The sequence below is a fragment of the Centropristis striata genome, chromosome 3 (assembly GCF_030273125.1).
Source record: "Centropristis striata isolate RG_2023a ecotype Rhode Island chromosome 3, C.striata_1.0, whole genome shotgun sequence".
Classification (NCBI taxonomy): domain Eukaryota; kingdom Metazoa; phylum Chordata; class Actinopteri; order Perciformes; family Serranidae; genus Centropristis; species Centropristis striata.
Genome location: NC_081519.1, coordinates 535,210 through 557,625, shown reverse-complemented (window position 1 = coordinate 557,625; position 22,416 = coordinate 535,210). Strand labels below are relative to the sequence as shown.

The window sequence follows — 22,416 nt, the reverse complement described above, 5'->3', positions numbered from 1 at the left end:
GCGGAACGGTCATACTACTTCCGGTTCAGAGGTCACCAGGGGTCCTCACAGCGCGGATCACTGAAACCGACCGGCGGCGTCAGAAACTGATTATTTCTCCTCTTTACAACACTGAGATCAGATCTAAACATGTCTGGAAGAGAAGGTGAGTTACACCTGACCATTATCATAAAATATATATATATTTATATATATTTACTGTTAGTGGGATGAAGCGTGTCGTAGTTTGTATAAATCAGATGGTAGCATGTGGCTATTAGCCAGCAAGCTAACGGCTGCTAACGTTCTCTTCTTTCACCAAACTGCATTAAAAAAAGCCACATAAATGTTTCTGTTGTTGTCGTGAAATAAATACGTAGAGAATACATTGTGTTGAGATCAGATACGAATCACTACGGTCTTCTGGGGTTTTCGGCGTATAAACATTTTCTCCCAACAGCTAAAGGAGGCTAAATAAAGCAGATATCTCCTTCAGGCTGCTCTACATTGTTGGTAAAAAACTAATTTAGCTGTGATGCACCCACACACATTTCTGTGTTTTTTGCTTTTATTTTCTAGCATATTTTATCCTTTTTTATTCATATGTGTTTGTGCGTTTTTGATTTTATTTTTTCATGTATTTTTTTGTATATTTAGCTTATTGTCAACAACGTGGCCTGAATAAGACCTGTTAATTTCCAATCAATCAAAATCAAAATTACTTTATTTATCCCCGAGGGGAAATCCAGTGAGTCTGGTAGAATGAGACAGCCTGATGGCTGCAGGAGAGAATAATAATAATAATAATAATAGGAGAGAAGGATCTTCTGAATCTCTCCGTCCTGCAGCAGAGAGAGAGGAGCTCCATATTGTTTTGCTCCATAAAGGTTTTATTAGCAGATGATCTGGTATTTCAGGATCCTCCAACATGTTGACAGGTCATCTCTCCACCACCTCCTCCAGTGGTCCAACCTGGCTCCAACCACAGAACCAGCTCTTTAGACCAGAACCAGCTCTGTAGACCAGAACCAGCTCTTTAGACCAGAACCAGCTCTGTAGACCAGAACCAGCTCTATAGACCAGAACCAGCTCTTTAGACCAGAACCAGCTCTGTAGACCAGAACCAGCTCTATAGACCAGAACCAGCTCTTTAGACCAGAACCAGCTCTATAGACCAGAACCAGCTCTTTAGACCAGAACCAGCTCTATAGACCAGAACCAGCTCTGTAGACCAGAATCAGCTCTATAGACCAGAACCAGCTCTTTAGACCAGAACCAGCTCTGTAGACCAGAACCAGCTCTTTAGACCAGAACCAGCTCTGTAGACCAGAACCAGCTCTGTAGACCAGAATCAGCTCTGTAGACTAGAACCAGCTCTGTAGACCAGAACCAGCTCTGTAGACTAGAACCAGCTCTGTAGACCAGTCTGATCATCTCTGTGTGTGATGCTGCAGCATAAAACAACACACTACCACCACAGACTGATAAAACATCTGCAGCATCACTACACATGTCCAGAGATCTGAGCTGAGAGAAGAAAAAGAGGAGGCTCCGCCCCTTTTAGTAGAGAGCGTCTGTGTTTAGGGACCAGTCCAACTTATTATCCAGGTAAACACCTAGATAGTCTCTGAGGTGTTCAGTAGGAGATAGTTCTTCTGAAGGCTTTTATCAGATCCTATATTCAGATTCCTGATACACGCCTCAATAGCAGTGTCTTCTGAGTACTTCTGGATTTGTCCTTGCTCGAATAAAAAGTATAGTCACTGTATCCACATCAGACATGTTTTGGCTTTGGTGTCACCACCATTCAGGCCTTCTTTGGCCTCCTTCTGTTTCTGGCGTCTTTCGGTCCCACGGTGAAGCAGTCTGCAGCCTGTGGATGACCAGACGGGACGGCAGATCTTTCTGGCCACCATGTCTACCAGAACTTTGCCATACCGGGGAAACTGCAAATTCTGGCAATACATGCCCATGAAGCCAGCCAGCCATGGCATAAAGATGTGGGTCACCTGCGACGTACAAATGACATGCATGGAGGGTTTCTGTTCACACCAGCTGATCAGATGGAGAGCCGTCAGAACTAAACCAAGGACAGAGAGAGGGTGGTGTTGGACCTGACGGAGGAGCTGAGAGCGCTGACTGGGACCTGCGATCATTTTTTTCCCTCCTACGGGCTGGAGAGGAGCTGCTCCGAAAAGCAGGTGGGGGCCCATGGTCCTTTTCTTCAACATGCTGGGAAGAAACTGGTCTCCCCACAGAGAAGCCTCCCACTGACAGCCGGGGCCTCCAGCCTCATCTTAGAAGCTCGGGGTCCCTCAGGGGCCCCTCCTCAGACCACCGGCCCCGTGTCAGGAGGAGGCAGGTTGTGCTCTGCACTACATGGAGAGTTGTGAACCTGCAGAAAATGTGGAAAACCTGCATGCAAGGAGCATTACTGCACCATCTGCAGCTGCTGCTCCCCTGAGCTGTTCTCTATGCCGTTGTTGTCTTATGTTTTTGTTATGTTCATTTTATAGATGCTGTTTTATCTTGTTATAATAAAGTGGAAATGTTACCTGGGCAATAGGTGAGTTTCTTTGTTATAGCACAAACATTATGAATATTTGGTATCTGTGATCAGGACTGAAGCAGGTTTAACACATTTAAATTCAAAGAAAGTAGAAAATCATTCATTAAGAATATTGTACAGATTTTTGTGCAAAGGGCTTAACGTGAGTATTAGATGGAGCAGCGTTTCTACTCTGAGCTCCTCCCTCTCTAAGGCTCTAAGGCCCAGTCAGCCTCATTTCTGCCGCTTGTATCCTCCATCTTGGTCACTCCCAAAGCTCCTGACCAGAGGAGAGGGTTGGAACATGATGGAGCGGGAAATCGAGCGATTCGCCTTCTAGTTCAGCTCCTTTTTTCACCACAACGGTCCACTACAACGGCACAACAAACAGCCTGTCATGACAAAAACATACCAATTTAAGGGTTCAATTTTTAAAAAAAATAATATTTGATATGTCTACTTAGGACTGATGGTTTTTTTATGAGCACATTTTTGTGCACAGGGACATTAACTTAACAATTTTGAATGTGCATGAAAAGGTGAGATGATTAAATGTTAAAGAATCGCTATACAGTGCCTGTTGGATCGTTTGTGTTTGCAGTCAGGCAATATTTCTTGATAAGCAAATTCATATTTATCGAAGGTTTTTATCTTTGGCGTTCCGGTGACGCCAGAACAAATAAAGAGTCATTCCTACAGGGCAGTACTCCAATTCTAATATTTATTAATTTGTTGTCCACAGGAGGCAAGAAGAAACCACTGAAGGCTCCCAAGAAGGCGTCCAAGGAGATGGATGACGTGAGTATCCTTAAACACTCTAATGTTATTTTTATTAGCAGTTAAAGTAGCAGCTATTTTCTTTAATACTTTATACAATGAACATGTGCACATCTTCTGAGACATTATGTACATCCTGTTATTATTATCTTCACCACTTTATAGCTCTTTAGATTTATAGCTGAATGAAATAATGACTCTGATTGACCAAAGTTAAAATAAACTGTGTGCAGGATGAGATTGCCTTCAAGCAGAAGCAGAAGGAGGAACAGAAGGCTCTGGACGCGTTGAAAGCTAAAGCTGCAGGGAAAGGACCTTTAGGTAAGAGCTGGAAACCAGCCATGATGTTTGAGACGTGGACAGGTTCATCTCAATAAACTAGAATATCATAGAAAAGATTATTTATGTCAGTACACATTACATACACATTATATAGATCCATTACACACAGAATGAAACATTCCATGTCTTCATTTATTTAATTTCTTCTAATCATAATGATTATGGCTTACATTTAGTGAAGACCTAAAATTCAGTGTCTCATTACAAAAGACCAATTTTAAAAAGTATGTTTAATATGTAAATGTCATCTATATGACTCAGTACTTGGTTGGGGCTGTTTGACTTCGACTACTGTAAATTAACTTTTCCATCATATTCTAATGTATTGAGATGCTCCTGTATGTATGACTGGAGAGTTGCCGGTTCGAATCCCGGTACTGACAGGTCTAGGACTGAAGTGCCTTTGAGCAAGGCACTAACCCCCCTGCAGCTCCCCGGGGCAGTAATGTGCTGCCCACTGCTCCTTGCATGGTGTGTTCACTTGTGTGTAAAAAAGGATAAAGGGTTAAATGCAGAGCTTGAATTTCCCCATTGTGGGATTAATAAAGTAATTAATCTTAAAGGAAAAGGTTTAGACTTTGACTTTTACTGACTTAATGCTAGGGCTCAGCCTGAAATGATAGACTATCTGATATAAAATGACCTGCCAAATACAGTTTGTCAGCACGTTCTTGTCCTGTATTTATGCTTTTTATTTGCACTGTTAAGATAAGGAACTATTAACTAGCTTCTAGTCTTTGGGGCCTGACGTCGCTTTAACTCACTGCACTGAATGTCTCCTTCATTTCACTCAGCCACTAAAATACAGACAATACTAGAATAACATCATCCACAAAATCCCTTTTAATTAAACCAGTAGAAATATGCTTTCCATTCCCGCCCAGTATGTAGAAAGTTATGCAGATGTACAAACTAAAAACTAAAACTAGTCATGTAATTAGGGCTGCAACTCACGATTGCTTTCATTATCGATTCATCTGTGGATTATTTAAAAGAGGAATCGATTACTTGTTTGGTCAATAAAATGTTGAAAAATCCCAAATCACAAGATGACGTCCTCAAACCAAATATATATTCCGTTTATTGTCATAAAGGAACAAAGAAACCAGAAATATTCACATTAAAGAAGCTGAAATCAGAGAATTTGGACTAATTGTCTTTAAAACCAACTCAAACCAATTATTTCATTATCAAAATAGTTGACGGTTAATTTAATAATCGATTAATCGAATAATTATTGCAGCTCTACATGAAATATAAAATGACAGCTTCTTTTCTCTGCTATCACAAACACACTACCAGAAGTGTTTTTACAGGTTTAGAACCGACTTCAGCTCTCGGCAGCTCTGATTACTGGACCAGACATCAGTTACTCTAAGTTATCACTGTATATATCTACTGATACACTCACTAGTTATTACGGAGGGAAATCACCTTCAGCCAGTCTTTAAAACAAAAACCCACCAATGAAAAAGGGAACAAAGCTGAAGAAAGTTCTCAGAGCAGCAGCCAGACCTTCATGCACCGTGCAAACATTAATCACTTGAATTCAAAATTTTTTTTAAATCATTTTTAATTTTATTTAATTAAATTATTATTATTATTATTATTATTTATTTAACTTGCCATTTCTTAACTGGCATTTCTTAACTCCCACTGTCTTAAGTTGAATGATGTGTGCCTCTTTTGTGTGTGTGTGTGAAAAAATCTAAATCTACCTCTGGCTACAAATAAAGTAACTTGAATTTAATAGTTTCTTATGCAGACTATTTTTACTTTTCTCCCTCCAGGCGGCAGCGGCATGAAGAAATCTGGGAAGAAGTAAGACGTGACCCTGACGCCGTGTTGATCGCTCCTCGCTTCCTGTCTGAGACGTTTGTTTGCTGCTCTGAAGAAGAATCCAGTTTGTTTATTTGCTGTTAGACAAGAACCCAAAAACCCAAAACCTGCCCTGGTGTTTCTCCCCTCCACCAGAGAAATGTACAGAATGAGTTTAAGAACGGACCAGGAGTATCTGCTGCCAGCCAGGCCCGGTACACGCATCATAACCCTCTAATGGCATGTTATAACAGGCTTCACAGTGATGGTTGTTGTTGTTGACGGGTCACTCAGTCACACTGGCTTTAATCTCTAGAAGTCCAGTTTACTAATTCAGTTCTGCAGCTTTAGAAAAGGAAAGAAACATCCTGATGTCCACCGTATTTCATTTGGTTCCACATGAGACTAACAGAAACACAAAGTTCCTTTTTCTTCTGGTTTTTGTTGTGTTGTAAAGAGGGAGATACTAATAAAGATTTTGTAATTACTGCTCGTCATTTTAATTCATGGTTGTTTGAAAAGGAACCGGTCAAGAATCTTAAAAATCAAAGTGTTTAGAGTTACAGAAATCCTAAAGTTTTTCTTTTAAACTGCAAGTAATTCACTTCTACAGACCTCCATTTAATAATTAGTTTAGTAAGTACAGTGTATTTTAATTAAAGCAGAAGATATGTTTTAGTTTCTCCCTAGAGTAGCTTTCCCATCACTGCTTCTCAAGCAGATACGGATTTTCACAGCAAGTTTTCTGTGTTTATATTGGTTAGAGAATCTGATCAATTTGATTGTAATTTTAAGTCAAATGCTTAATATAAAATAATAATATTAATTTTTTTAGGTCTTCATTTTAGGTAAGACATACTCATAATTAGAAGAAATTAAATAAATTAAGACATGAAATGTTTCTTCTGTGTGTAATGGATCAATATAATGTGTTATTTCCACTTTTTGAATCTAATTACTGACATAAAAAAACTTTTCTATGATATTTTAATTTATTGATATGTGGCTTAAAACAAGAACTATTTATACTTTAAAACAATCCAGCACTGAGTCTTATATTATTCACCCCTGTAGCCATTTTTAAGGTTAAGAAAACATTAAGAATTTGGAGAAATACGTTAATATACTGTCTTGGCAAGTTAAATGAGAAGATTGATACAACTCACTAAATACTGAGCTACAGTTAGCAGCTGGTTAGCTTAGCTTAGCATAAAGACTTGAAACAAACAGGAGGAAACAGCTAGCGTGACTCTGCTCAAAGGAAATAAAATCCATCTAAAGCTCACTTACTAAAACATTATATTGGTAAAAACTCTTCACTGTTTGCTTGGATGTGGCTTCATATTTAATATTTACTGCATAGACAATCTTGTCATTTAAGTCTTGACAACGTTGAACTTTCCCGCCATCGAATACATTTGAAAAATTCCCCAGCAATGCCTGTCTCCAGAAACAATGAGCCAGTTACTCAGACCTTGTTTTGCAGTTTATTGTAGGAACTATTTTCTGTCTAGTCGGTGGATTATTTTGAGTAACCCGGTCATGATTTCTGGAAAGAGGTGTAGCTTTTGAGTTTGTTAAGTTATTTTTTTTGGCACTTGCCAAGTGCAATCAAGTTCTATTATATTAGAGAGAAGGCAACTCAAAACTATCTGGATTGATAAGTAGCACTACACTTAGAGGAGGAAAAATATGTGTTTTTGATTTTGTGTTGAACCAGAAAAGAGTGACATGAGAACTTGACTTTGACCTGTGTGGAGCAAGGTTATTATAGTTAACGAAAACTAACGAAATAACGAAAACTAGAATTGAAAAAACATTTTCGTTAACTGAAATAAAAATAAAAACTAGAGTTTTTAAAAAAACGATAACTAACTGAAACTGTATTTTGTGGTTACAAAACTAACTAAAACTAACTAAAATTATAGTGGAAATGTCCTTAGTTTTGGTTTTTGTCAACTTTTTTCATTCATAATTCAGTGTTTCTATTTGAACATGCAACACATGGTGAATATGTTTACTGAGACTGGGATGTTTACACTAGAACCAAAATTCAAAACAGTTAATAACCTTACTGGGGCTGAGATGATAAACCAAAGGAAATAAAGGAAACATTTATTATGACCTCTTTGAATCTGGCACCAACACATAGCCCATTACAAAAAAACTGAAACTAACACTAAAACTAATAAAAACTAAACTAAAACTAAGCATTTTCAAAAACTAAAAACTAAACTAAAACTAGAAAACTCACTCTAAAAACTAACTAAAACTAACTGAATTTGAAAACAAAAATTCACAACAAAATTAAAACTAAAACTGATGAAAAATCCAAAACTATTATAACCTTGGTTCCACACTGGCTTCCCCCTTCAGGCCCTGAAGTTATCACATCTGTGTGCATGGCTTCTTTTTCCACAGCTGTGTAACAGGATGTATGACACTTTGCTTTTCCCTTTATCGGTGCCTTAGTTAACTTATTTACTTAACATTGGCTACATTTGATTACAAATTTACATAATTATGGTAGAATTACCAGCGATTACCAGGTTTCTCAACTAAAACATAAACAGCAGTGTAACATCCAATTGCTTACACTTTCAGTTTTCATTGTGCAAATGGATTTATACAGAGCTGTAAGTACATTTTGAGGCATCCTTTACCCACAGGGTACTAATATGCTGAACAGGAGCAGAGGCTATGTCATTTACAGCAGTAGTTCTCAACCTTTTTGAGTCGAGACCCCCAATTTAACATGCATGTTGTCTGTGACCCCCACTCACTTAACAGAATCTCACACACAGTTCAGATCACCCAAAAAAGACACAAAATGACCAAAAAAAGACACAAATTGACCAAAACATGATCAAAAAATACATAAAATGAACGAAAAAAGCCAGAAAATGGCCAGAAAAGACACAAAATGACCAAAAAAAGACACAAATTGACCAAAAAAGACACAAAATGACTAAAAAAAACACATTAAATGACCAAAAAGACTAAAACACATGAACACTTTAACACAGTGGAGACAGAGCTGACTTCCAAAATGATTTGGCGACCCCCAGAAATCATCTCGCGACCCCAATTGGGGTCCCGACCCCAAGGTTGAGAATAGCTGATTTAGAGACTGAAGGATTTTAAGTCCAAACTGTGGCAGCAAGTTTTTAGAACCAGCTCATTTTCAGTCTTTGTAGAATGAAGTTTGAATTTCGAAGAATTATTCCTAACAAGTTCATTTTTCAGGTAAACATTAATTAAACAAGTTCATTCAAGACCAAGAAATATCTGGAATATTATTTATTTGTTAATGTTAGTAACAGGTCTTTCTTCCATGATGAATGACTATTTGACTCATCTTTTGAATGAAATCTCTGCAAGTGATTCAACATGTTCCCAGTTAAAGTTGTGTAACCATGAAATCCTCCAGGCGTCTCTGCAGGACGGACCCAGCAGACATGAGCCAGCAGTCCAGAGTCGGAGGGGAGACGATACTGTAGTCGACAGCATCGGCCCTACAGAAAATACATAAATAGCCAAATATCTTTGTGTATACACTGTAAAAAATGTCTGTAGATTTTACGGTGAAAATACCGTAAAATACCGTAAAATGATAAATGAGTTAATTCAGTTTCAGTAACAATGAAACACTGTAAATATATATATCAGCCAAAACTGTTTTTTTTAAATACATAACTCCACTGTAAAATACACTGGCACCTTGTTTGTAACAAAATATATTGTAATATATATACAAGCCATCACTATAATTTTTGCATTTATTTTTTGTAAAAATACTTTTTCTCCCTTTTAAATGGACTAAACACCATATCTCTAACAGAAATATACTGTGATATTTAATGTTAAAATCTTTGTATTATGCGGCATTTATAATTATAATTAGTATTAGTATTTTCTTGTCAATTATATGGCAGAACAGAGTTTCTTTTGATTGAAAAACGTTTTCTTTTTTACAGTAAAATACGGAATAAAATGGCAATCTTAAACATGAAATCAACAGTGCTAATATCATTTTACCGTAATATTAGAAAAAGTTGCACCGTATTTATTACGGTAAATTTCTGGCAACCACAGCTGCCAGGTTTTTACCGTAAAAACAACAGGGTTTTTTTTTACAGTGTAATAGAGATAAAATAAGAAAGCTGTTTAAGAATGCTTTATTATTATTAAACTAATATGTACCTGGTTACGTCAACCTCCTGGTCTTTGATCTTCAGTTTGATTGAGGGAGTTTGTTGCAGCTCCTCATAAACTGCTGGCTTCAGAGCTGGACACACAGAGGACAAACAATGAAGCAATGACACTGAAAAACACCTTTTAATGAATTATTTCGCCATTAACCAGCGCGGCTGGATGTAAACACTGATTCAATACATTGTCCTCCTTAACCCATAAGAACCTATGGTGACACAGGTGTAACAAACACTTTAAATCTTCTAGAATCTCCCATATTCAGCTTTATTTTTCACCTTAACTCATTAAATCCCTAAGTGACTGGAAACAGAAATGTGGAAAAAGTAGCTAATTTCAAAAAGTTCATTTTTTGTTATAATTATAACTAATTTAACAATTCTATTCTGTTAATATGGTGCACTTTATTGCATTTAAACCATTTAACAGCACTAATAATGTCACAATTTTAATATATGTTGCGGAGATGCAGCGAAAAATGCAAATTTGTGTCTCTGTAAGCAGAAAAGGTGTTGAGTTTATTTATATTAAAAAAAGAAATATCATAAACATAAATACCATAAATGCCCAATGTGACATATATGTCACATCACAGATCTTTGACATTTAAGGGTAGTATTTAAAAAAACATGATAAATGTGTTCTATGTGGTCCACTTGGTCTGTGGTAGATCTCCCATCATTTTCTTTCAAGGATAAATGGGTCTGGGTTCTTATGGGTTAAATAGAAATAATTCCATCTTTTTCACCCACCTAAAATTCCTGTGACGTTGTCTTCCAGTGGCTGCTGTCTTAAAACCGGCCAGAGGAGTTTTTCTCCGTCCTTCACATGAAGTAGGATGACCACGCGTGTGTCTCCAACTGCAACATCTATTTCCTCGTCCCGCCTTATCACGGACAAACTAGAAAAATATGTGCATCGTCTTAACTTTCTTTTGAATAGTTTGTACTTACTTACAGGAAAATCTTAGTCACTTAAATGAATATACAGACAACAGTAAATTAGCTTAGCTTAGCACAGGGGTAGGCAACCTGAGGCTCCGGAGCCAAATGTGGCTCTTCAGTGGCTCCCTGTGGCTGTGACAAAAATTTTTTGCAAAGCTATTTGTATTCTTCAATTGTAAAAATGTATATATTTTATACATTTTTATTATGCTATATTAAAAAAAAAAGTTCACATTTTAATCAACTAAATTTAGTGTATTATAGCTTCCAAAAGTCTACGTTCCGGCACCTTAACCTCTAAATTTTGCCAACTTCAAGTGAAGTTTTCCATAACTAGGCTAGCTTTCGATTCCACATTTGCACTTGGGTCCTGGCTGCATTCTGATAAAATAATATTAATAAATGCTCATTATAACCTATTAGTAATATTTGTAGGCTAATTTATACTAGCAGGCAGTTTCATCTCCATTGCAAGGCTCAAAATAAGGTTTGCGGCTCCATTCCAACATGTTTTCTCTATTTTTGGGCAAAAATGGCTCTTTTGTTAGTAACGGTTGCCGACCCCTGGCTCAGCATAAAGAATGGAAACAGTGTAACAGGAAGTGGTGGGCCTGACTATTTCTTGGTTGGGAACATCACAATGCAACGTCACCTTCCAGCTGTGAAGACATCCTGTCCACGGTGGCGTGTCAGCGTCTGTCCATCTCGTACAATGATTTTATTGGTGTCCACCTCAACATGCAGGTCAGTGTTTAAGTGGATGACAATCTTTTTGAAGCCTCCATTCATGACTGAATCAAGCTCACCATTCACAGACAGCTCTGATACAAAAGACAACAGATTTGGTAGAGGTTTGACAAGGCTGTTGGAGGAATTTAACCCATAAGAACCTATGGTGACACCCGTGTAACAAACACTTCTTCTAGAATCTCCCATATTCAGCTTTATGCTTCACCTTAACTCATTAACTCTATGGAGTCTTGGGCTATTTTGTGCATTTTTGAATCATTTTCGTGTCTTTGTAAGTAATTTTGTGTCTTTTTGTGTCATTTGTGTCTTTTTGTGTCTGTTGTTGTGTCTTTTTTAGTTATTTTGTGTCTTTTTGTTTGCCTTTTTCAGTCTTTTTTGGTCATTTGTGTCTTTTTTTGTCATTTTCTGTCTTTTTTAGCCATTTGTGTCTTTTTACGTCTTTTTTGGTCTTTGTGCCTCTGTTGTGTCATTTTTAGTTATTATGTGTCTTTTGTTGGTCATTTTGTGTCTTTTTTTTGTCATTTTGTGTCTTCTGTGGGTTTTTTTTGGTTATTCTGTCTTCTCATTTTGTGTCTTTTTTGGTGATTTAGTATCTTTTTTGTGTCTTTTTTAAGTAATTTAGTGTTTTTTTTCAGTAATTTTGTGTCTTTTTTTAGTAATTGTGTGTCTTTTTTAAGTAATTTAGTTTTTTCTGTCATTTTGTGTCTTTTTTTTTAAGTAATTGGTCATTTTGATACTGCCTCCAGTGGCCCCCAGATAATTTGAGTTTGAGACCCCTGTTCAAGAAGATTTAAAGTGTTTGTTACACGGGTGTCACCGTGGGTTCTTATGGGTTAAGGAAAACTGTGATGGCACAAAGAGGAACATCACTGACCCCTGGTGGGATGATGAAGTAGTTTAAGGCGAACATCTCCAGTGACGTCGAAGCACAGTGGAAGAGAAAGATTCTCAGATTTTAGCAAAAACCTGTGGGAGACAGGAGCTGGAGAGGAACACAGAGACACATGTTGGGAAAATGCTTTTGTTCTCAACACCAGTTTACTAACCAAAATGTATTTTATCATGTTTAATAATGGTTAAACAGTGATCATCAACATGCCATTTGAGATTTAAATATGTTCAAGGTAAAAACAGGCCTGTACTTGTTTGGCATTGACAGAAAGTATTAAAGACTATCATGAAAATAATAATATATGCATAATACATTAAATATTCTACCTTTAGTTGCTCTGTCTGGCACAAAGGTGGGACGCACTTTCCCCCTCGCGGTATCAACGTGAGGAGCTTCAAAACAAAGCAGTTAATACACACATTATTTTAATATTTGCCAGTCATCTACACAACTATTTCTTACAGAAAGGGTTTGATTTTAAATCACTAACAGCATGAATTACATCCATATTATACACTACCACGAGATGGTGTGAGCCCAGTCTCTGGCGGAAAGGGAAGCATTCCAGACATCAAATAACTTTCATCATCTGTAAACAAATGAAAACAAAGCTGGTTATACAAATATATATTCCAAAGCAGTGGAGGATATTTCTAGATATTGTAATTATTGACACCCATATTCTGACACCTAACCTCAGCTCCAAAACAAACCCACTAAATACATGTGTTAAGATGCAAATGCAGAAAAATGATATTCATTGGATCAAGAACACCTGGAGAACATTGACGTTTGAGAATTAACATCTGTATTTATCTTGCATTTGTATTTTCTTTAAAAAAATAACAACATACATATAACGTACATATTTGTCACAACTATAGCAAGTAAAATATAAATAGCTTCTAAAAGCCCAAAATATTAGACATTTCAAATTATTGCAGTGTTTCACCAGAATCACAGACGCATTCATCAAAGAAACAATTATAATGTTGATAAAGTGAAACTATTCAATATCAAGTAAATGATCCCATATAGTACAACATGAAAGCATTATGGGCATAGAGAATGTTTTAATGTGTCTTATCCTCTCTAGTCAAGAGCCTGAGATACTTTACCTGAGGAAGAATGAAACAGCATATCTGTCCCGTTTTAAAACTGCAACTATGTTTGTTTTTTAAGAGTTATTAGCAAATAACTTATTTTGTCATTTGGGGTTTTCGAAAGTGTTGTTGATAAGAACCACCTTATTGACACTTCTTCTAAGAAGAAGGTGAATATTACACTGTTACGGTGCGTTCAGACCGGACGCGTAGCGAATATTTCGCGCGACAAGATTACATACAAAGTCAATGCAAACACGCGAATAGACGCAAATTTTTGCCGGCGGCGCGAATCGCGGGTTTCGCACGACGCGAATGCCGCGATTGACGCGAATGTCGCGGCGCGAATGAAACAACGCGAATTCGCGTGAGTTCAATAAATTCAACTTTGGCGAAATATTGGCGTGACGCTGTGTCGGGACAGCCTATCAGCGTTGAGATTCTGGACGACAGTGTCCGAGATACATGAGAGAGAGGAGAAAAGAGGCAGGAAGGAGGAGTGGGTCGGCAGGAGGGAAAAAGGTGGAAGTACTCTGCGGTCCTCTCTCCGTGCTGAGTGCGCCTCCGGATGATGTCACTCACCCAGACACGACGGCGTGTTTTCCGACGTATCTCGGACTTCCAGAGCAGGTACAGGGACGCTATGCTTGTCATGGTTGATGACAGAATGAAATGGAGGGAATTATTTGGCGCTAAATAGTCTCTTGGGCGAAAATTCGCGAGTTATTTACTCGCGCGAGTAACGCGACGCGAAAATTCGCTACGCGTCCGGTCTGAACACACAGTTACAGTTGTAGCATACATGCTTTTGTTTTCAGGAAATATAAAACCTGAGACACTGCAGCAACATGCACTGTAACCACCTAACTACCCAGACACTCACACATTTGTGTTGTTACGAGTAAAGGTGGTGTGTCTCCTGTGAGATTTACCTGGAACTTGAACTTGGTGTGGTCTGGTACTTAGCCTTCTTCTACCTGACGCATCATGGAGCTGCGGTGAGAAACCTCCAGATCTAAACCGTCCAGATCGTATGGGTGGACTGTACCCTACAGGATAGTGCTGTGCCCATGTTCCACCTGACATGGGTGGACTGTGTGCTTCCCCTTCCTTGGGTTTATGGAGCACATCTGTCTTCTCCCCCGGAGGCTTGGTGACCACCATGGATGTGAGCGGGGTCACAAAGTTGTACTTCAGCGACAGCTCCAGGATCTCTTTCTTCACATTCTCCTTCTCAGCTCCAGATAACAGCAGCCTGTGTTACAATGTGTGCAGTGGCGGAAAAGGTATTCAGATCCCTTACTTAAGTCAAGTACAACACTGTAAAATTACTCCACTACAACTAAAAGTCCTGCTTCAAGAATTACTTAAGTAAAAGAACATAAGTATCAGCATCGAAATGTACTTAAAGTATCAAAAGTAAAAGTACTCTCGATGCAGAATGACCCCACTCAGATTGTTTTATATATTCCAAATATATTTTTACATTATTTGTATTAATTATTTTATGCAAGCAGTGTTTTAATTTTGTAAAGACATGTAATTATTTAATATACTGTTGTAAGATCTCATTAAAAAAAAGTCTAATCACTTTAAATTGAACTTGAACTTTTTTATGTTAAATCTCAACCTGTATAGTAACTAAAGCAGTCAGCTAAATGTAGTGAAGTAAAAAGTACAATATTTGCTTAAAATGTAGTGGAGTAGAAATATAAAGTTACATAAAATGGAAATACTCAAATAAAGTACAAGTACCTCAAAATTGAATTTAAGTACAGTACTTGAGTGAATGTACTTAGTTACTTTCCACCACTGAATATGTGCGCATATGTTCCAAACACAGACATCCATCTTATTATAGTCAATAGTAGAAGGCTAAACTTTGGACCTTGAACGGTCAATCGCAAGCCAGAAAATCAAACAACAATTGGAAATTGTGAAATAGTCATGGTCCTTCTCTGAATATGCAGCAGCACAGAAAGATGCTTGTTCAAAGGTTTCAAAGCATTTTATTGACTTAATTAACTGAGTAGAAATATGAGATTTGCAGCCACTCAAAAAAGAATTCTTTACAAATCTTTGGAGGTAGTGGTTGTAGTCTTTTTTTCTTTGTTTGTCATGTTTGAGTGTGGAACTGAGCAGTATCAGCTGGAAGTTGCTATCAGAGCATGCAGCTGCACGGAAAGATGCTTGTTCAAAGGAAAAGAGTTGGTCGACACCACACTTACTCTTTCTCCAGAAGCTGTTTGACTGTGAGGTAGGCCCAGACCCTCTGGATGTGGCTGTTGGAAACTGTTCCAGTGGACTCCACAGTGGTGTTAGTTTCAGAAAAGGTCACCTTTCTACTCCTCTGTCATAGTCAAAATTAATTAATAACATGTCAGTATAATTTCACCAACCTTTCAGAGGATTATGGATGCTGTGCAGTGCTGAGTGATCCTTACCGAAATGGCCACAACTTGTGGAGTAAAGGTTTCGATGTCATTGTCAGTGATCTGACCAGCCACCACGATCTCAGAGCCATTATAAAACTGGCTGAAGTTGGTCTGGGTTAGGTTGGTCCCACCGTTATAGATCATTGTCACATCTATCAATAGAGGAGTAGCCACCTCTTCATAGAAACCCTGTTGACAGTCGGTATGTTGGTTTAATCTCTCCACAGTAAACCATAGTAAATGTTATTTACAGAAATGTACAAAATCACATCACAAAGTAGGCTATTTATGTTGGAGCAAGTGATTTAAAAACCTTCAGCTGTAAATCTGCATCAGAGTCTTCATAAATCCGTCGGGCCACACCGTTGTTCTGCAGTGACATCTTCTCAAGGAACTCAAAATTGACATCAAAACCAAAACCAAGACAGTAGAGTGGGAATTTATCTGCAATGGCCTGCCTGACATTTGAATGGATTACTTCGACATTTGTCACCCCTGTAAAGAGACAAGACATGCAGTCTAAAAAGTCCAATCAGCAACTGTCCTGTGATTAGAAGAAGTGTGTACATGACCACATTCTATAACTAAAGTGTAAACCATTTTGATTTTATTTTCATTTAAATATCCATGGTCTGGGTGAAAAAGATCTGAATATCAAGACCCCATAATATAAGTATTTGCTGTGTGTGTTATTGTAACCTGAGGTTGGGTCTCCATCGGTGAGAAGTATGAGGATGGACGCTGAACCTTCTCTGGGATGTGCATTCAGCATACGTGCTCCTTCCAACACTGCTCTGTTAATGTCTGTGGCTGTATTAGGATGAAAAAGTATCATTACTGCCATTCTGCTGCAAATGTTTGCATCCCTTCGTAAAAACCATATCCACTTTAAAAAACCTCACCTCCTCGATCTACGATATTCCGTGCAAATGTCTTGGCACTCTCAACGTTTTCCTTGTTGGCCTGAACAAGTTCTCGTTTCCAGTGAAAAAGGTTGCTATCAAAAGTGAAAAGACCAAAGTGGTCCTCCTCTGCCAGGTCGCTCAAGATGTGGATCAATGCTATTCGGGTCTGGGCATAAACATCATTCAAACATCAAGATAATATGTGCCTTAAGTTATCCCAAAAATGGGAATGCATGAACTTAATAGGAATTAAAGTGTTCTGTAAAGTGAATGACAGAGTGATTATTGACTGTACCTGTTGTATTTTCTTGCCGTGCATTGAGCCACTTTGATCAATAATGAAGACAACATTTTTTGGTATGCGGGCAAGACTGGATGGAGCAAAGTGATGAACGAAGTATCCATCTGATTTCTTGGGGGGAGGAAGAAGAAAGTTTGATTAAACACAGACAAAGAGAATTTCAGTCTTAATATTGCTGGATCTCGGTGTGGCATTCGACACAGTTGATCACAACTTATTACTAGACTGACTGGAAAACTAGGTGGGACTTTCTAGCACAGCATTAAAATGGTTTGGATCCTACTTGAAGGACAGGGACTACTTTGTGTCAATAGATAATTATGCATCTGAAAATGCAAAAATGACATGTGGAGTTCCCCAAGGCTCCATACTGGGGCCTCTTCTGATTAACATCGGTAATGCTAAAAACCACAAACCAAGCCAGAAACTTAGGTGTAGTCATGGACTCAGACCTGAACTTCAACAGTTACAAAGTCAGCCTACTATCACCTAAAGAATATATCAAGGATTAAAGGATTTATGTCTCAGCAGGATTTGGAAAAACGTATCCATATAATTATCTTCAGCAGGCTTGACTACTGTAACAGTGTTTTTACAGGTCTCCCTAAAAAGTCGATCAGACAGCTGCAGCTCATTCAGAATGCTGCTGCTCGAGTCCTCACTAAGACCAGAAAAGTAGATTATATTATTCCAGTTCTGAAGTCCTTGCACTGGCTTCCTATCTGTCAAAGAATTGATTTCAAATACTATTGTTGGTCTACAAAGCACTGACTGGTTCAGGGCTGAAATACATTTCTGATCTTCTGCTTAGCTACAAACCACCCAGAACTCTCAGATCATCAGGGACTGGTTTGCTCTGTATTCCCAGAGTCAGAACTAAACATAGAAAGGCACCACAAATCTGGAACAAACTACCAGAAAACTGCAGGTCTGCTGCAACTCTCAATTCTTTTAAATCAAGACTGATTGCCACTGCCTTCAGTAATACTGCACTGTAACTAATACATTTCTTGCTTTAAATTTTAAAATTTTAGATTTGAATTTACTTTTGTATTCTTTCTTGAATATTTTATCTGCTTGTTTTTCGGTCTTAAAATTGTATATTTGAATGTCAATTTATATAGCTCTAATAATGTAAATCACTTTGAATTGCATTGTTGTTGAAAGGTGCTACAGAAATAAACTTGCCTGGCCTTGTCTTGGTTAGAGTAAGTTGAAAACAGGGGAAGATAAAATACTAAGTATGATATTTTTTGAACAAACTTAAAGTCAACAATCTTCTAGGAAATGAGGTCTTGCTGTACCTTGATTTCTCCCAGAGAGGTGTCCCTGTTGACATCATACACAATAACCAGATCTCCATTCATACCCTGCTCCCCACAGCTGTCACACGTTTTCTGTTGGTCCTCTGTCGGGTAGAAATACACCCACGCCTGGAAAAGGGATGAATCAGGTTTCACACACTTTCTATTGACCAAGAAGTTGATGAATGGGTTTTATCAGTGAAAGACTTTCTCACTGTTGAATTTGATTAGATTCAACTTTATTGTCTCTTCACAGAGTGGAGCACTACTGATACAATTAAATGTCGTTTGGCATCACACCAGAATGCAAAAACTGTTGAAAAAGTGCATATAGATATACCAAATCAAAAAAATTATGAATAATACTTGGAGAGTTGCAGAATGATGCACAATAACACCGTATGTAGAACGTCCAGAGCAATTGCGATGCCAAACAGTTTGATATGAGTCAAATTAAGATACCAGTGGAGTTGAATACAGGATTGTGCATCACTGCATGCTGTACCTGTTTGTCGGCGTGTGTTTTGGTGATGGCATTAGCCAGGGCTTTGGTGCTCAGTCCTCCTTTAATCTCGATGAAATTGATGCCGGTTTTCTCGTTAATGTGCACATCAACCTGGCATTGACAATCAAATAAAACAAAATGTAATAGTTAGAAGCTCTGGCCGTGGGAGATGTTTTTACACCAACATGGTTTTTTGAAAGACACACCTTGAAGTCTTTGACAGGCTGCATGGGTCGAGCGTGGATTTGCAGCTCGTACTTTCCAAGCGTTCGCTTCAGCAGCTCCTCATATGTGAGTTCAAAGGTGACCTTTTTGTGAGCAGCCACAGTAACAGAGGTTTTGAATTCCTCCAGAGTCCTCCCTACAGAACTGCAACAGACACAATAATGATTGCATTAAAGCAGTGCTTTCCCCTTCTGGCTTGTCACCCCGTAAAATTAAACAATGCCTATTTAATGCTCAGTTATGACCCATCATCACAGATATGTGATAGTGTCATCGTTCAGAAAGAACCTCTGACACCACCGCTCTTTCTCTCCAGCGTCTGAGACAAATGGTCCTCAGAGGACAGGACACACATCTGAGGAAGACTTCAAAGATCTTCCCCCTCTCCTCTTTCTTTGTTTATGATGTTACGACTCTTTGTCTGTTATTAATGTGGTGTTTTGGCTCATTTAGGTAACCATCTTGCCTTATATCAACCACCCACACACACACACACACACACACACATATGAGTGATGCCAACCTCTTCTATGAAAAGCATTACAATTTTCTTCAACTTGGACTTAATATTAAGACAGTAATTTTTGTTATAATTATGAAATAATTGAAGAAATACTGTTTGGCTACTTTATGAGACTGATTTTGTTGAAGATTCAGTAAAGTTTTAGTTTTACTGGTTTAGTAAAAGACTTTGCAATAAAGTGATCCATTGATCCATTGATCCATTGATCCATGTACCTGACCAGCCCAGCGCTTTCACCACGGGACACGGCCTCCGTGTACTGCTGCCGAGCGCTCTCTTTACCTTTCACAACACCATCGTACACTTGACCTTCTATAAACCTGAAGAAGACAAAAGAAAAAGTATTTGTTTACATACAAACTCCTAAATAACCCATGATGTATTTTCCATGTATTTTATTATAATTATTATTATTTTTCACACACATTCTGAATTTACTGATGAAGGCGTTCTTGGGAATCCGGACTTGGAATTCTATTTCCTTTGACTCGTCCATCCGATTGGCCACGCGGCTCGTGATGACAGTGGTTGCATAACGACTGGACACTGTGGAGTTGATGTGAAAGCTGTAGATGTCCCAGTCGTCCTGAGCAAATACAAGAAGAGCCACATTTCACAATTAAATAAATGGCTTGGTTAACCTTGTTGGCTGACGACCAGCTGACCAAAGATCAGAAAAACAATTGGTGGGTGGTATCAGTCACATTTTGTTGGTGAAACTGCAGAAACATATTTTGATTTTAAATGGCAGTAATCCCGAATACTTGTATCGTCAACGCAACCTCAAAAAGTCTTAACCCTAAGATGCAATAGCTCAAAAGTTAAGCGACACAATTGTAACTTTTGGCCCATTAACATGGTTATTACATGTTCATACACACAATAAATAAAATATTTTTTGTCAAAACATTGCATTGTTTTCTTCTTATAGTTCCCTTGACTTGCTGCTTTGACATAACCCAAACCATATACCTAGTCTGAACCCCATTATTGAATGGCTGAATGTCATTTGACGTTGTTTGGTCAACTGAGGTTGTTTTTAAATGTGCCCTATAAATAAACTTTGACTTGACTTGACTTGAGCAAAGTGCTGTACAGTTATTAAAATACAATAAAAATCATACACAAATATAGAAATTTAAAAAAGCAATGAAAACAATAAAATACTAAAAAACAGTAAAACAATAAAATAGTAATACAAACTCGAAAACATCTACAAAACAGAGTTAAAAAAGGAAATAAAAGAATAATAAGTAAAAAAGGCAAGGATTCTTGCCTAGCTGGGACTGAACACCAAGGAGAATAAATAGGTTTTAAATTATGTTTTAAGTGCTCAAAAGACTGTGCAGCTCTGACCTGGAAAGGTCGGCTGTTCCAGAGAAGGCTCTGTCCCCACGAGTACAGAGTCTGGACCAGGACCAGGACCAGAGTCTGGACCAGGACCAGGACCATAGTCTGGACCGCGGTACAACCTGGAGCAGCTGGTTAGACCACCTAAGTGCTCTGGAAGTACTGTTGGGTTTTAAAAGCTCTGATACATACGACGGTGCCACACCATTCAAGCACTTAAAAACAATGAATAAAACCTTAAACTATATCCTAAAATGTACAGGTAAAATGGGGGTAATGTGCTCACGCCATTTCTTTCCAGTCAGCAGGCGGGCGGCTGCATTTTGGACTACCTGTAAGAAGTGCACTGCTAACAGGTTGAGACCAACAAACAAAGAATTACAATAGTCTAGGCGTGATGTGATGAATGTATAAATTACTCTGATAAAGATAAGTCTTTACTTTTGACAGTAGTCGTAGCTGAAAGAAGCTAGTTTTGACTGTGGAGCTTATCTGTTTATTAAACTTGAAGTCAGTGTCCAGAATAACACCAAGGTTCCTTGCAGAGGGGTGACACAGAGATTTAAGGTTACCAATGGAGCTGTCATAGCCATCTAAAAGGTTTTGTTGGCCAAATAAAATAGTTATTCAACAACAGTAAGCCAAATACACACACCCGCACCCACACAAACCATATAGTAGCGAATAATATGAAACAACAATAAATTTGACGGTCAGCAGGTCACTAAACCTGGTAGACAGATACTCCAACCACTGTTTGTCTGTTCATTAATCAGCAGTAAGATACAGATAATTGAATTGATTCAATGTCCTTGTAGTGGGAAGCTCTTTCCTTTAAGTTTTGTGATCTTACCTTGTTTGGTAGTGTGGTAGCCAAAGCCAGCAGCAGCCCAAAGACGGTGATTCGCACCACAGCTCTCTCCATGATGGCTCCTACCAGAGTGCAGCTGAGGCAGCTGAAACTGTGGTTTTAACTCAAACTGATAAGGACAGCATGTATGTGTACAGTTTTTTTAAAAGGGCAAACTCCCCTTCCCACTTTCCTCCTCTGCATTCTGCCAGGAATCACTCACATAACTAACAGAAATCAATCGTCGTAGCATCATGTACAGTCTGCCCACTTTGCTAGGAATTTTCATGCAAACACAGAATACATTGATTTGAAAAGAGATATACAGAGATAATTTGGCTTTAGCTCAGTGCGGTTTGGAATTGGTTGGATTTTAGCGATTCTGATTCCAATTCCAATTTGGCAATAAAGAAAAGAGACACTAGAAGGCAAAGGTGCCCTTTATATCAACAGCTTGCGTTTCTCTGAATACACCTGAATGCACCCAGAAGTCCCCGTTGACACCCACATGCTTTACCGTTTGTTGTTTACATGTGGTAACTCATGGGGATGTCCTGACTAGGAATGGGCGTTTGGAAGAAACCTGCCAACTCAATAATTATCAATCTGTAAAGATAACGTCAAGGAGTTTAATGTTTTATGTTTTAGCCCCC

At 38.3% G+C, this 22,416-nt stretch overlaps 2 protein-coding genes across 2 annotated transcripts; one reads left to right on the top strand and one right to left on the bottom strand.

The window, feature by feature from the left end:
* Positions 1-18: 18 nt before the first annotated feature.
* Positions 19-5,951, top strand: tma7 (translation machinery associated 7 homolog). The gene is made up of 4 exons (XM_059329048.1): positions 19-145; positions 3,270-3,325; positions 3,538-3,625; positions 5,437-5,951. The coding sequence occupies exons 1-4, from the start codon at positions 130-132 to the stop codon at positions 5,469-5,471; spliced, it is 195 nt and encodes a 64-aa protein (XP_059185031.1). The 5' UTR covers positions 19-129; the 3' UTR covers positions 5,472-5,951.
* A 2,798-nt stretch (positions 5,952-8,749) lies between these two features.
* On the bottom strand, positions 8,750-21,924 carry LOC131968250 (inter-alpha-trypsin inhibitor heavy chain H3-like). Its single transcript, XM_059329046.1, has 20 exons — positions 21,767-21,924; positions 19,989-20,149; positions 19,779-19,883; positions 19,022-19,184; positions 18,816-18,926; positions 18,311-18,439; positions 17,001-17,117; positions 16,703-16,871; positions 16,500-16,610; positions 16,114-16,295; positions 15,810-15,989; positions 15,594-15,715; positions 14,298-14,620; positions 12,783-12,851; positions 12,589-12,654; positions 12,245-12,352; positions 11,273-11,441; positions 10,429-10,577; positions 9,668-9,752; positions 8,750-8,979 (listed from the first exon to the last, which is right to left on the bottom strand). Exons 1-20 carry the CDS (start codon positions 21,836-21,838, stop codon positions 8,865-8,867), a joined length of 2,706 nt encoding a protein of 901 aa, XP_059185029.1. The 5' UTR covers positions 21,839-21,924; the 3' UTR covers positions 8,750-8,864.
* Between the last annotated feature and the right edge of the window lie 492 nt (positions 21,925-22,416).

Bases quoted from the DNA above. Each gene is read 5' to 3' on its own strand.
- tma7 (XM_059329048.1), top strand. The intron at 3,326-3,537 runs GTGAGTATCCTT...AACTGTGTGCAG, and splicing joins CGTCCAAGGAGATGGATGAC to GATGAGATTGCCTTCAAGCA. The intron at 3,626-5,436 runs GTAAGAGCTGGA...TTCTCCCTCCAG, and splicing joins TGCAGGGAAAGGACCTTTAG to GCGGCAGCGGCATGAAGAAA.
- LOC131968250 (XM_059329046.1), bottom strand. From the start codon at position 21,838: ATGGAGAGAGCTGTGGTGCGAATCACCGTCTTTGGGCTGCTGCTGGCT. The intron at 15,716-15,809 runs GTAAGGATCACT...TGACTATGACAG, and splicing joins CACAAGTTGTGGCCATTTCG to AGGAGTAGAAAGGTGACCTT. The intron at 10,578-11,272 runs GTGACGTTGCAT...ATATTTTTCTAG, and splicing joins GATGTCTTCACAGCTGGAAG to TTTGTCCGTGATAAGGCGGG.